This window comes from Symphalangus syndactylus, chromosome 6 (assembly GCF_028878055.3).
Source record: "Symphalangus syndactylus isolate Jambi chromosome 6, NHGRI_mSymSyn1-v2.1_pri, whole genome shotgun sequence".
Lineage (NCBI taxonomy): Eukaryota > Metazoa > Chordata > Mammalia > Primates > Hylobatidae > Symphalangus > Symphalangus syndactylus.
In genome coordinates, this window is record NC_072428.2 from 54818990 (window position 1) to 54832501 (window position 13512).

The 13512-nt window shown below is 45.0% G+C and overlaps 1 protein-coding gene across 5 annotated transcripts in view; it reads right to left on the reverse strand.

The window, feature by feature from the left end:
- Nucleotides 1-201: 201 nt before the first annotated feature.
- P4HA3 (prolyl 4-hydroxylase subunit alpha 3) overlaps nucleotides 202-13512 on the reverse strand; it is a 46299-nt gene continuing 32988 nt past the window's right edge. For 2 of the 5 annotated variants that reach the window (XR_008658473.2, XR_008658475.2), the window contains exons 11-14: nucleotides 10567-10635; nucleotides 9068-9164; nucleotides 8519-8735; nucleotides 8104-8241 (exon numbers count right to left, since the gene is read on the reverse strand). Coding sequence is in view for 2 of the 5 variants with exons in the window: in XM_055282874.1 (XP_055138849.1) it covers nucleotides 7984-8241; nucleotides 9068-9157; nucleotides 10567-10635 (417 nt within the window). In the remaining 3 variants the exon portion in view is untranslated. Of the gene's footprint in view, nucleotides 751-7579; nucleotides 8242-8518; nucleotides 8736-9067; nucleotides 9165-10566; nucleotides 10636-13512 lie in introns of those variants that run through there. The other 3 variants (XR_008658474.2, XM_055282874.1, XM_055282875.1) reach the window with 3 other exon arrangements.

Consider the following 13512-nt stretch of genomic DNA (forward strand, 5'->3'; position numbering starts at 1 on the left):
CAAACAAACAAACAAAACAAAAAAAACTTTTAACCAGGATTTTTTTTTTAAATAGTAAACTCTACCTAACACAGTATTTCTCATTTTAACTATGTGGAAATGAACAGTTCAGTGGCATTAATTACATTCAGAAGGCTGTGGACCACACCACTATCTATACCCCAACTTTTTCATCATCCCCAGCAAGAACTCTGTACCCATTAAGCAATAACTCCTACCTGCATCCCTAACCTCTATTCTGCTTTTGGTCTCTGAATTTGCCTATTTTAGGTAGCTCATAGGTGGAATCCTACAATATTTATTTTGTGTCTGGCTTATTTCATTTAGCATAATGCTTTCAAGTCCATCCATGTTGTAGTGTGTATCAAAATTCTGTTCCATTTTATGGCTGAATATTTTATTAAATGCATATTCCATATTTTGTTTAGCCATTCTCTTGATGGACACCTGGGTTTGCTTCCACCTTTTGACGATTGTGAATAAAGCTGCTATGACCATGGGTGTACAGCTATCATTCCATTCTTTTGGATACATACCTGGGAGTGGAATAACTGGGTTGGATGACAGTTCTATGTTTATCTTTCTGAGAAATCACCAATCCATTTTCCACAGTGGCTGCACCATTTCACACTCCCACCAGCAACGCATAAGAGTTCCAGTTTCTCCACATCCGTAGTGACACTTATTTTCTGTTTTTTAATTGTATCCATCCTAGGAAGTGTGAAGTGGTTCCTTATTTGCATTTCAAGACTGCAAATGTGGAGGGAGAAGGAGGGCTTTAGGGTCAGAAATGTGGGCTGATGCTGGCTGGCCCAGGGACTTGGGGCTTGCCCTACCTGTCCCACCCCAACATCATAAGAGACAGAGGGACCCAGGGAGCTGGACAGGGAGGGAGAGTCTCTCTAGCCCCAGGCCCTGGAGGGTTCACAAGGCTTAGCAGCTCACACAGTGGCAGCAGGATAAAACCATTCCTTCAGGGCGAGCCCGCTGACAATTCCTGTTCCCTTTCCTGTTGCAAGAGAGTAAAAAATAGTGATTCTAGAACCCCAGAATCTGGAGAGAATTGTGAGAGTTTCTCACAATTGGGATGGGCCCCTTAGGGGACCATGTACAATTTTTAAAAGAAGATTTAATGTAATTTTTTATTTGGCAAATGGCAAAAACAATGTTTTCCAAAAAACAGATTACAGATCATAAAGTTAGAAAAAATCTTTTCTCCTAGAGTGATATATCTGAATTTGTAAGACTAAAGAAAGTTTTAGGTTTATCAAAAGAGCACAAATGGTTTTATTAGGTTGGTGCAAAAGTAGTTGTGCTTTTTTACCATTAAAAGTAATGGCAAACATCGCAGTTACTTTTGCATCAACCTAAATAAGAGTTGGACAAATGTTAATCTAAGGACCTGTGAGTTAGGGTGATAAGCCTTCACACCTCCATATGCACATATAGACCTTCTTATCCTTCAATATGCAAACCAAAAGTCACATGACCCCCATTACATGAAGGACATAATCATGTCTCTCACGACTTCAGTAATGACACAGGATTTTTCCCAGCTACTTGCCAACTGGGGACCTCCAGCTACTTGCCAACTGGGGACCCCCTGCCCAGGCCTCACGTGGCCACAGACCTGCCTCTGGAGGTGCCATGCCCACTGACCCACCTGTGCCATAGCTTGTACCCGCATTCAGGGGTTCTTGAGCTCTTGCCCCGTGTCCAAGAAGAATGAGGATATGCCGACAATTTGAAGAGTGAGGATGGGCAGAGAAGAATTTTAATGAGTGATGGAAAAGCTCTCAGTGGAGATGGGATGTGAGGGGTGGTCCCCAACCCCTGCAGTCAGGTGGTTTCTCTATCTCTCTGTTCCTGGGTCTGGGGCTTTTTATGGACTCAGAATGCGGAGTGTGTGCTGACTGGTTTGTGAGTATGCAAAAAAGGTTAAAGCAAAGACACCACTCACAGTATAAACAAAAATTAGGAAAGGGTAGGTATATGTAAAAGAGGTGAAAGGTGGGGAGCAGTCAGAGGAAAGCACACTGAATGGGAAAACAGGTTCTCAATCTGGTCCATGGATTTACCTGGGACTTGTAGCTAGACTTTAAACTGTCTTTGGCTTGAAGGTTGGGTTTCACTGGGGACCTGACCCTATCTGCCTAGGCATTTGTCTGCTTCATGCCGTTATCAATAACATTTTATATGTTCCTCTTTCACTAGTATTTTGCTGGGATTGTAACTATTTTCACCATATTTTCACATATGTCAGTATTTTCACTAATATTTCACTAGTATAGTCATTGTGGGTTCTCTTTTCTGGGAGCTCTTCAAGGTCAGAGACTCAGTCAGTCATCCCACCATCCTCAGCCCCAGCAAAGGTCCTGACCCAGAGGCAACATCAGGAATACTTAGCTGAATGAATAAATGACAGGCCACACATGCAGTCTGTGCTCATTAAAATACCATCAAGTGTTGGTACCATTATTTGCCCACTGTGCAACTGTTCCAAGAAGCACCTATGGTGCTTTGGAAAAAGCGTGGGTCTCTGAGCCAGGAAACCTTGCTTCTAGTCTTGAGCTGACACTGACATACAGTATAATTATGGGCAAGTTGCTTTACTTTTCTGGGGCAGGGGAACTAACTATTGCCCTCCAGCCCCATAAGGTGATAAGCAGATGAACAGGAGACATGGTGGTCATTATTTTTTAGCTATGCTCCACCTGAAAATGTGGTGGGCTTTAAAGATGGTAGAGATGTCATTATCTATGGGGCTCCATCTAAGCGATGCCCTTGAACCCGTAACCAAAAACACTGTCACCACACAGGCATCTGGTGCCTAGAATCCACTCCTAGCAACTCATTCCTTTGAGATAATCCTTGATTTCACCAGGTTACCCATTTCTAATGCAAATATGCCCCTGTCAAGGAGAGAGAAACTCTGTCACTCAAAGCTTAGGGAGAATGGGCAGATCAAGCACTTGATAGGAGGGGTCCTGTGACCAATGAAGTGAATATAAAGAGGGATGTGGCAGAGAGGAAGAAGGGAAAGAGGCAGGCTCTGATTCCGAAGGGGGAGAAAATTGTGGGGGTCCACAGTGGGGAAGACAGAAAAGTCCAGAAAGAGGTTAGAAGCAGCTAGGGGAAGGGGGAGACTTCCTCCCAAGCTCCAGATCCTGGTTCTGCCCCTGGCTGTGTGAATTCAGTGATGTCTTTTCTTTAAACCCCACTTTCCTCCTTTGCCAAAAGGGATGATAACTGTTGTGAATATGATACAGGAGAGTGATCCATGGCAAAGAGCAGGCACATACGTTTGTTTCCTCCCCCTAGCCCTTAGCCGATTTCATAGTTCTACTGAGTACACAGCAATCTGCAGGTAAATGTCCTTCTCTCCTCACCCCAGCCCCTACACTCAGGCTCCTTTGGCTTCTCCCAGCTTCAGCAGCCAAGACCCCCAACAGGAGACTCTTTCAGTGGTTCCATGAAAAGGCAGTTTGTGGCTGGGCGCGGTGGCTCAAGCCTGTAATCCCAGCACTTTGGGAGGCCGAGGCGGGCGGATCACGAGGTCAGGAGATCGAGACCACGGTGAAACCCCGTCTCTACTAAAAATACAAAAAATTAGCCGGGCGCGGTGGCGGGCGCCTGTAGTCCCAGCTACTCAGGAGGCTGAGGCAGGAGAATGGCGTGAGCCCGGGAGGCAGAGCTTGCAGTGAGCCGAGATTGCGCCACTGCACTCCAGCCTGGGCGACAGAGCGAGACTCCGTCTCAAAAAAAAAAAAAAAAAAAAAAAAAGAAAAGGCAGTTTGTGCTGCCGTTGGCATTACTGGACAAGAGTCCCCCAGAATCAACACCCTCTTGCTTCCTCCTCCCAGACAGCTCTCTGCTCCCCTGTTGTGTGTGAAAGAGGGACAAGCAGGGTGGCCGCTGCACCTTGTGCTCTACAGGCACACATTCTTATGCTTTCCATGTGTTCCTGGGGCTCCAACATGGATATCCTCAGCATATTCTGGCCATAGGGCCCTGCCCTCTCTCCAAGCTCCCACAATCCTTAGGATGAGCAGCACACAGCTTCCCACTTGATTCTATCCAATTCTTGCTTACATTTGGGCATGGACCAGCTCTGCCTTAAGGGCAATGAGCAGGCTGTCTTTTCTTGGATTCTCACGGAGCAGCTAGCATGGGCAGATCACTCAACAAGTGTTCACCATACATTTGTGGAACTGATTCATTCCTATATTCAACAGATATCTACATCTGACAAGAGCTCTTAACCATTAGGCATCAATGGCACAAGGGATAGACCTTTTCAATACCTGGGAAAATGTTGGAGACCCCCCTGCCCTAAAATTATTGGCTCCAAAAGATTATTGCCAATGGAAGCACAGAAGTGACAGCAAAATAACATGGAATGCAGACAACGGAGGGCTAGTTAAGGTCTTTGGTGACAGATTGACATGGATTTGAATCCTGCCTCTGCTATTTTATACTTGGATGACTTCAGGCAAGTTATATGTTCTCTGCCTCAGTTTCCTTCATCCATAAAATGGGCATAATAGAACTCATCTCATTTTGAGGCTTAAAGGAGACAAATACACCTAAGTTCTCAGCACAGTGCCTGGCCTATCATAAATGATGTGGTTACTAATGATAATGATAATAGACTTTAATGTAAAGAATATTATCTGGAATGAGGCTTGCAAGTGATATATAGTGCAGTGCCAGAAACCCAGGTTGGACAAGGCTGTTGGAAAACAGCTCACAGAACAGTGCAAGAAAGAAAGAAACAGGCTGGGTACCGTGGCTCATGCCTATAATCCTAGCACTTTGGAGGCTGAGGCGGGAGGATCACTTGAGCTTAGGAGTTCGAGAAAGAAAGAAACAAAATTATAAAAAAATCAATGCCCCAAGCCACAGTTGACTCTACTTAGAATTAGATATCTATCTATCTACTAAGTGGGGCCCAAGGCCACGCCACTTTATCAGATTAGTCAGATTCAGAGGGTATGGAGACTAGTGCAAATATAGAATTAGGCAAACATAATAATTAGTGCAAATATAAGAATTAGGCCTTTCCACTCTAGGATCGATGTGGTTTTGAAAGCCATCTGGTGGAAAGAAGACTGGTAAGGGAGACAGACCAGCCCCAGCTCTACCATGAAGCCCCAGGAAGCCACTAACCATTCCTACCTCACTTTCCACAGTACCTACTATGCTCTCCTCCCTGGGGAGGTGAAGTTCAAGTGGAGTGGTAAAGCCTTTTGAAAATGAACATACTGGACAAAAGTAAGGTGTTGCTATCCCTACAGCATGCCCCCTAGTACACGCCCAGCCTGGTCTCTCCTTCTCAGCCTCTAGAGACCCTGCTCATCTTCAAGATTTGCTCAAGTCCCTCCTTCCCATGAAACTTCCGTGGTGAGGGGAGCCTCTTAATGCAGCCTGTTCATATCTCCACTCGTGGCCACATGGTTTCATAATGATTCGAGGGTCTGCTCCATTTCTAGGGGCAGGGTCAGCATTTAATTCTCCTTTCCCTCCCTAGTGCCAGCAAGGGCCTGGCACTGAGTAGGCACCTTGTCAGTGTGACTTGAATAAACAAATGAGGCTTTCTCAACTACCCCAAATCCCAAGGCTCCCCTCCCTTTTGATGGCAGCATTCAGTGGTAATTCATCTCTTTCTGCATGCAACATTTTCACATTGTGCTTCAATGACACTGAACTTAGGATGCATTTTGTCTTATCCCCCTACCGACCCAGCTTCCAGGGCTCCATCCTCTGTATCCCCACAGCACCCACTGAGCCCAGGGCCTGCCCCTGAGGATTACTCATTAAGCAGTTATTAATTTGCAGCCAGACTTTCCTGAGTCCCAGTCACCTGGTCAAGATGTTTGATAACTGCCCCACCTCAGACACTGTTAAAAGCACAAGATTTGGGGCCAGTCTGTGGTACTCTCAAAAAGTGACTTAACTCTATAAAACTGCCTCCTTATCTGTAAAATGGGGATAACTGTATTGACCTCATAGGGTTGGCATGAGCATTAAATATTTAATGAATGAAGCTCTTAGAATGGTGCCATTGCTCTGATCAGCTCAGACCCACCCTGTAATTCTGGGAAGTCCAGGTTCTGTGAAGAAAAGGGAGCAGCCTCCCCTGCAGACAGTCGCTTTCTGTCTTGTCTCAGGCCTGTTCCTCTTGGAACTGGAGGAGGCAGGCTGTGAGTAGTGGCAGTAATTTAGTAAGAGGATTTCCAGAATCCGGGTGTGCTCTGCAGAAATCCTGGGAATGTGACAAGGTGCACTTCAGACTCTGAGGAAGCTGGGTATTAGAACATCAGAGCCTTTCCCTTGGGGCCACAGAGCTCTGGGAAGCTGATGTCATATGCGCTTGCAGGGAAGGGGCAGAAATGGCAGGCATCAAACCACCCAGTCCTTGCACTATGTGGCTTCCTTGTGAGCAATACATGCCCACAGCCCTGTGAAGGATCCTAAGCCAAGTGGCCTGAAATGTTCTCTTGGCCCAAATATCACAATCACTCATCCATGTAGCCTTAGCCCCAGCTAGACCTACTGCTGGGAAACACTTCTCATCACACTCTGCTTATAAAAAGTCTACCTGTCCTCCAGAGCACAGCTCAAAGGATGCCTTTGCAGAACTGCTGAATGCCTACTTATGTTGAACCAGACCTTCTTCTGGGGCTACCAAGAGGAATGAGGAGCATAGAGCCTAGTGGGAGCAGCCTGGCAAATACATAAACATTGAAATTCAGTGACCTGAGGGCTGGAATAGAGGCATTTACAAAGTACAGCACAGCCACAAGGTACTTTCCCTTCAAGGGAGGCAACTGACCAAAATTAAACAAATGAACAAAGTCATTTCAATCCTGATAAGTGTTATGAAGAAAACAAAGTCAGTTCATATGAAAGAAAGTGGCTGGGTGGTGGCATGGTCACGGAAGCTCTGTGAGGTAATATTGAGCCACTGCATTGAGTGGAATGATGAAAAGAGCTCAGTGGTGGAAAGACTGAGGGGATGACAAATGTCAAGGCCTGAGAAGTCGGAGTGAAAGTGGTGGTGATGGGCATGGTGGTGATGGGGACAAGAAAGAATTCCAGTGTCTGGAACGTAGCCGGGGACAGTGGTGGGAGGTGAGATTATAGCATAAATAAAATGCTGTACAGTCATCCCTCAGCATCCATGGGGAGTTTGTTCCAGGACTTCAAGAGGATACCAAAATCTACAGATGTTCAAGCCTCTTGTATAAAATGGTGTAGTATTTGCACATAACCTGCAACCTGCACACATCCTCCCATATACTTTGTCACCTCTAGATTACTTATAACACCTAACACAATGTAAATGCTATGTAAAAAGATGTTATACTGTATTATTCAGGGAATACAATACAATCTATTGCATCTGTACTGAGCATGTACAGAATAAAGTCTGTTATTATCCATGGTTTTTTTTCAAATATTTTCAATCTGAGGTGGAATCCACAGATGGGGAATACATGGATGTGGAGGGCCAACTGCACTCTCCCTTTTTTTCCACTCAGCATTATAATGTAAGAATATTCTCAGTTGGGAAAAATGATTTGTAAACATTTTTAATGACTGCATTTAAAAACCATCATATAAAAAGAAAAGAAAGTTGCTTTCAACTTAAAAAAAATCCTTATATAATGTACCACTCATCTGGGATATGCTTCTGAGAGGGGGACACTCCCTGCTTGGGCTGCAGCAGAAGGCAGTGGGGAGAAAGGCTTAAAGTTCTGGGAGTCAGGCTAGCCCCTCCTGCAGGTGTCCTCATTGCCACTTCTTGGTTCCTGTGGTCAAGGTTCAAAGTGCCAAAAGACCCACTGATCGAACCTGAGACTGTTGAGATGTCCTGTTCCCAACAGAGAGTATCTGAGCTCCAGAAACTTCCCTCTCAGGCCTCCACTCCCCCTTCCTTTGTACTGTGCATCCTACTCTGACTCCCGTGGCTGGGGCAGATCAAATGTACATTCTCAGTGTCCCCTGGTAACGACCTCTCCCTTGCCTCTGATTTGCGAGGCACAGACAAAGCTGACAAGGCCTTCCTCCAGGAGGCTGCTCTGCTTTCTCCTCTCCTACCCCAGCTTTTGGCTCCTGGCTTCTCTGGAAAGCCACAGGACTCCACCAGCTTCTCTCTGCCAACAGTTCAGTCTTCAGGGCTGGAGCTGCAGGGTCTGCGGAATTCCTGTCCATACTCATGTATCCACTTGTTGGCCACTGGGAGAGAACAGGGAAGAAGGAGACAGCAGGCTCAGCAGAACAGACAGCAGCAGTGCTGCAGACTGGTGCGCACTCATAGGCGCGCGTGAGTGCCCCCTTAAATTCTGCATCCTAGGTAACTCACTTGCCCATCCTAGTCCTGGACTCACTATGGACTACAAGCTGTTTCTTCCAGCAGATAAATAGCAAAGAGGACATTGTCCTCTGGAAAAAAGTGACAGGTCCTGTCTCCTGTAAACTCATTTTCAAATGTTTGGGAACTAAGATCACTCACTCTTCATTTTAGAAGCCCATGTCCCCCATGAAGCCATTCCAGAGTACTGAGAGAAAAACGGGTGGCATCTCCTGGCAGCCTCCACCTCAGCTCATGAGCCCCCTTCCACTTCTTTTTCTGTCTTCAGAGCTAAGTGCTCCTGGACGTATATGTGACATAAACACGTCCATCTGCTTATTGATCTCTTCTTTGTTTTCCCACCTCCTCATGGGGAGCACTAAACAGGAGAGACAATGGCTGGACACATCTTTCCTTGGGGTAGAGTGTGGATGGGACACCACATTCCTCTCTGGCGGTGCTCAGGAATCAAGGCCTATCTGGTCAGGTGAATAAACCTTTACTGACAGTCACTCTGTAAGAGGAACCCCTGCCTATTATAGGCTCCCAGTCTGTTGGGGGCACCTCATTCATAATCTGACCTTCTCAATATAATGTGGCACTGTAATGAAGCATTTGGAATGGGATGGCTGTGGTAGGTCTCACCCATCCCCTGTTTCACTCTACTCTGCACCCGTACCCCCTTCTCATGCCCAGAAAGGCAGGACTTACCCCACTTATCTCCCACCAGGACAGGACAGCCAGCATGAAGTGTGTCACTGTCCCCTTCACCACTCCTGTGCAGGTTCCACCAAAACAGTGCTGCATTCTGAAACAAGAGGGCCCAGCCCCAGGGAGGGTCAGCCCAGAACCTCAGTCCTCGGGAAGCACATACTGAGGACAAATGCAGGCATGTCATTGAAGAAGCCTTTCTTGGGGCAATGCATGCATAAAATGGCACAAAATGGCATAAGTTGCCATTTACTCATTCATGCATGGATCACTGACAGAGTCCCCTGCACCCCAGGTCCTGGGGCTGCAGACACAAATCACATCCAGTTCTGCTCTCCAGGAGCTCACAAGAAACAGACATAAAACAGACCTGAACAAGACAGCATGGTGAGTTCTGGGAGAAAGGTGAGCACATTTGTCATTGGGTCACTGAGAAGAAACACCCAACAAAACCACAAGGTGGAACAAAATATTCCTCATACAGCCAAGCACGTCATTAACTCAGAAGCTTTTCCTCCCTTGGGCACTTATGATTAACACCTTCAGGGAGCAGGCAGTATCATAATCCCCATTTTCCTAGCAAAGAACTGGAGGCCCAGGGCTTTAAATAATGCAACAAAAGAAGGAGCAAAGTGAGGACTCAAGCCCAGGTGTTCTGAGGCTAAATCCTGTATGTCTTTCCCCCATACACGGCTTCTTTGCCCTATCTACTTCCTGTAGTCAAATTACTTTAACCTTGGCCCTCAAAGTAGACAAAACCCCAGGTCATGAAGAGCTTTCCAGGATGCATTGGCAGTCTCTATGTTCCCAAGCCTACAAGAGGCGCCAAGCTCCTGAGCATTCAGAGATACCTGGCATTGATTTATCAAATGCTCAGGATGTGCCAGGCACTGTATTACCTGCTTTACAGGAATGATCTCGTTTAGTTATCTTCATTTCATTCCTATATTAGGTAAGGGCTGCCAGGGAGTTGGACTGATCTGAAATTTGGAGGATATACTCATTCATGAAGCAAACCTCTTACACTCGGTTCTCCTCGGTGCCTATCCTTTCCAAATCCCTGTTGCAACATCATAATGCCTGCTGACATCTCTGTAAACTCCTGGATCAAAGGGCTATGAATTTCCCTCTGCACTCTCCGTGCCTCTAGCTCTCAATGTGGACTGAACTAATGATGGAAGGAACTAGATGCTGTAGAGGATCCAAAGTAAATAAAACAGAGCTCTTATCTTAAGGAGCTGTACTGTGACAGGGAAGACAGACGTGTAATCATCTACTTGCAATATAAGTGTAAATAAAATAACAAATAGAGGCTCAAGTGACGAGCATGTGTGTGGTAGTAAAGTAGACTATGGATGATCTGTGATTCTGGGAATTGGGGAAGACCTCTTTTTGGCCCTCCTCCCAGGAATGGGCTTGCAAGCACAGACAGCATGAAAGTTAGGGGGTAAGCGCTGCACTCCTTCAACCCCATCTTCTGGGATCAGGGCCCCACTCACCCTAACCACAGGCACGCTGAGGTTGGCATAGATGAAGGCTGTGGCTCCTCCAGCTTCCACCGAGCTCAGCTGCAAGACCAGAGAAGAAGCCAGAGTTAAAACAGCCACCAACTTCCCTACCCTGTCATATGATGTCATTTCTGCATAGATTCCTTCCCGTGGTCTTCTATTCAACTCAGAGAAATACTTGAAAGACGATCATCCAACTCAGGAGGAACTTCGGGAGCCTACTCAATGGCATTGGTGTTTGCCTACAGGGCCACAAGAGGACAATGTTTTGGTATTCCTCCTTTCTTTCTCTTCCAGCTAACATCCTTATTGAGGGCTACAATAAGTAGATTCAAACTTTTTGACTGAGACCCTTAGGAAAAAATACATTTTAAATAATGACCCAAGACACACACACACACACACACACACACACACACACACCCTGAAATATAATTGTCATAAAACATTCTTACTATCTGAGATAGCTTCTCATCTTCTCTATTTTATTTTATTCTATTCTAGTGTGGTTCTCTTAAATGCTCATCAGAACCACTAAATTAATCTCACAACCTATAATGGATCATGACTTGTGGCTTGAAAACCAGTTTAGACTATGATTCTTCTTGAAAGCTAGGCATCATAGGAACTATTTATTACACCTTTGGCATATTCTCTACATCGCTCTGCTCCCCTCCAGGGAACCCAAGCTAAGGAGTTTCATCACTGGTCTGTTCTAGGACTATGGATATGTTTTCTTAATGTGAAGCTTTTTTTCTGGTTGTCACAGAAATATATAATAATTGTAAACTGTTTTAAAACAGGAAAATATTTTTAAATAACAATAATTATCATTGTACCATCCAGAAAAAAGTTATAGTTTACATAGTGATAGTTGACATTTATTGGGCACTGACTATATGCTAAACGTTACACTATGTCCTTACAAATATATCATCTCATTTATTCCTCAGAACAATCCTAGGGGTTACAATTGTTACTATTTTTAATTCTTCACATTTTACAGATGAAGAAATCAAGTCTCAGACAGCTTAAGCACTTTATAAAAGGTCATGTGACTCTTCCATGACAGAGCCAGGATTTGAGCTGAGCCAGTGCCATGTGACTACGAAGTCCCTGCTCATAACCATCATGCTACACCTTTGGAAATTTAGGTCATATCCAAATGTTTACTATTATAAGCAACACTGCACTGAACAACTTAATGAAAAAAATCATTTTGCATTTTGGATTGTTTTCATAGAAAAGAGTCAGCACTAGTATTATGGGGTCAAAAGGATATGCGTAAGTTTCATACTTCTTATATATTTTGCTAAATTATTTTTTCAGCAGTTGCATCACACAAGAGTGCCAGTTTTACCTCATGCTGCCTAGCATTATTTACCAGAAGGTTCACGCTCTGTAATCTTATGGCATTTAGATCCCGGCACACTTACTTGTGTTACAGAGCAAGAGGTATAGGGGGTAGGACGCTGGCCCTTGGTAGATGCAAGTGAACTGACGTGGTGATTTGGAACCTGGAAATGGCAGTGGTGACTATTAGTACTCCTTGGCTCCCCCTGTAGCACACTGGGAAAGCTGATAAGAACAACAATTGGCTCCTTGTGTTCAGGTAACAAATTAGATTATTCTATTCTAGCCCTTGTCAGTAAGGGGCAACCTGGACTTTCCTGCATTCTTTTACCTGTGGTTTTACAATATGGTGGAAAGGAATGACATAGCCCACACATTAAAAAGAAAATCGGATTCTGCATGCAACGAAGCTCATGAGCACAGCATGGGCTGTGAGAACAGTGGGAAAGGGAGAGAAATCTTCCCTCTGTATACCTTCTACTATTTTGTACTGGGGCTGATCTTTTTTTTTTTTTTAATAGAGACAGGGTCTCACTATGTTACCCAGGCTGGACTCGAACTGCTGGGCTCAAGCGATCTTCTTGCTTGAGCCTGCCAAGTAGCTGGGACTACAGGTGCACACCACTGCACCCAGCTTGGGACTGAGCTTATGCCCAATCTGAGCAGAAAATCACCAACTGGACTTCAACTCAATCCTCTGTACTTCTTAAGGATTATTTTCTCCCTATAATATCAGTCTTAGGTTTTCCACAAACCTTAACATTTGTCTTGAGAAATGTTTGTCTTGAAATTGTCTCGAGAAATCCCAACCTGAAGATGAAAGATTTGGGCATAATCTAGCACTTCCCTGGTCCCACAATACTGATTCCCCTTTATGAGACTCTTTCCTTTAACTGCTCTGTGGGATACAATGACAGAAACATACAGTATGGAACTTCGCAGAGTGACATCCCTCCTTACATTATCTTATCAGATCCTCACAACAACACTGTGAGGAAGCACAGGGCAAAAAGTGAGCTCAAATAATAAATGTAATCTGTGCTGAGGCCACATAGTAAGTGGCAAAATCAGGATTAGATCAACTGACCCAAACCCAAAGTGCATTCCATTCCACTGTGTCTCAAATACTTAAAACCCAAATGCACATGCATGCACATGCATGTGTAAGTGCATGAGAGTGCATGCACACACACACACGCATTTGCCATTTAAAATTACTGGGCTCTTATACCCACACTACCTTCACTATAGTACCTGGGGCCCTGTAATCAGGGAACCAGCCATAGGAGATATTGAGAGGATAAAGAACAGAGATATATTGTGCCCTGAATGCCCTGTTTTTTGGCAGTATTTCATTCTTTCGCCGTCTGTGACCTCCCATAACAGCTGGAGTGATCAACCAGAGATGCAACCAACTGCAGCTCCAAGATGTGTCCCCTGCCTGATAGCTGACCGCAGAATGATCAGAATGAGGCCAGACACCATTGTAAGTGGAAGTCTTCCAGTTCCATAGGAAGTACAGAACTGAGCCACATAGAGAAACACATTGGAATTGCTGGCATTAAAGACTACACAGAATGCTGG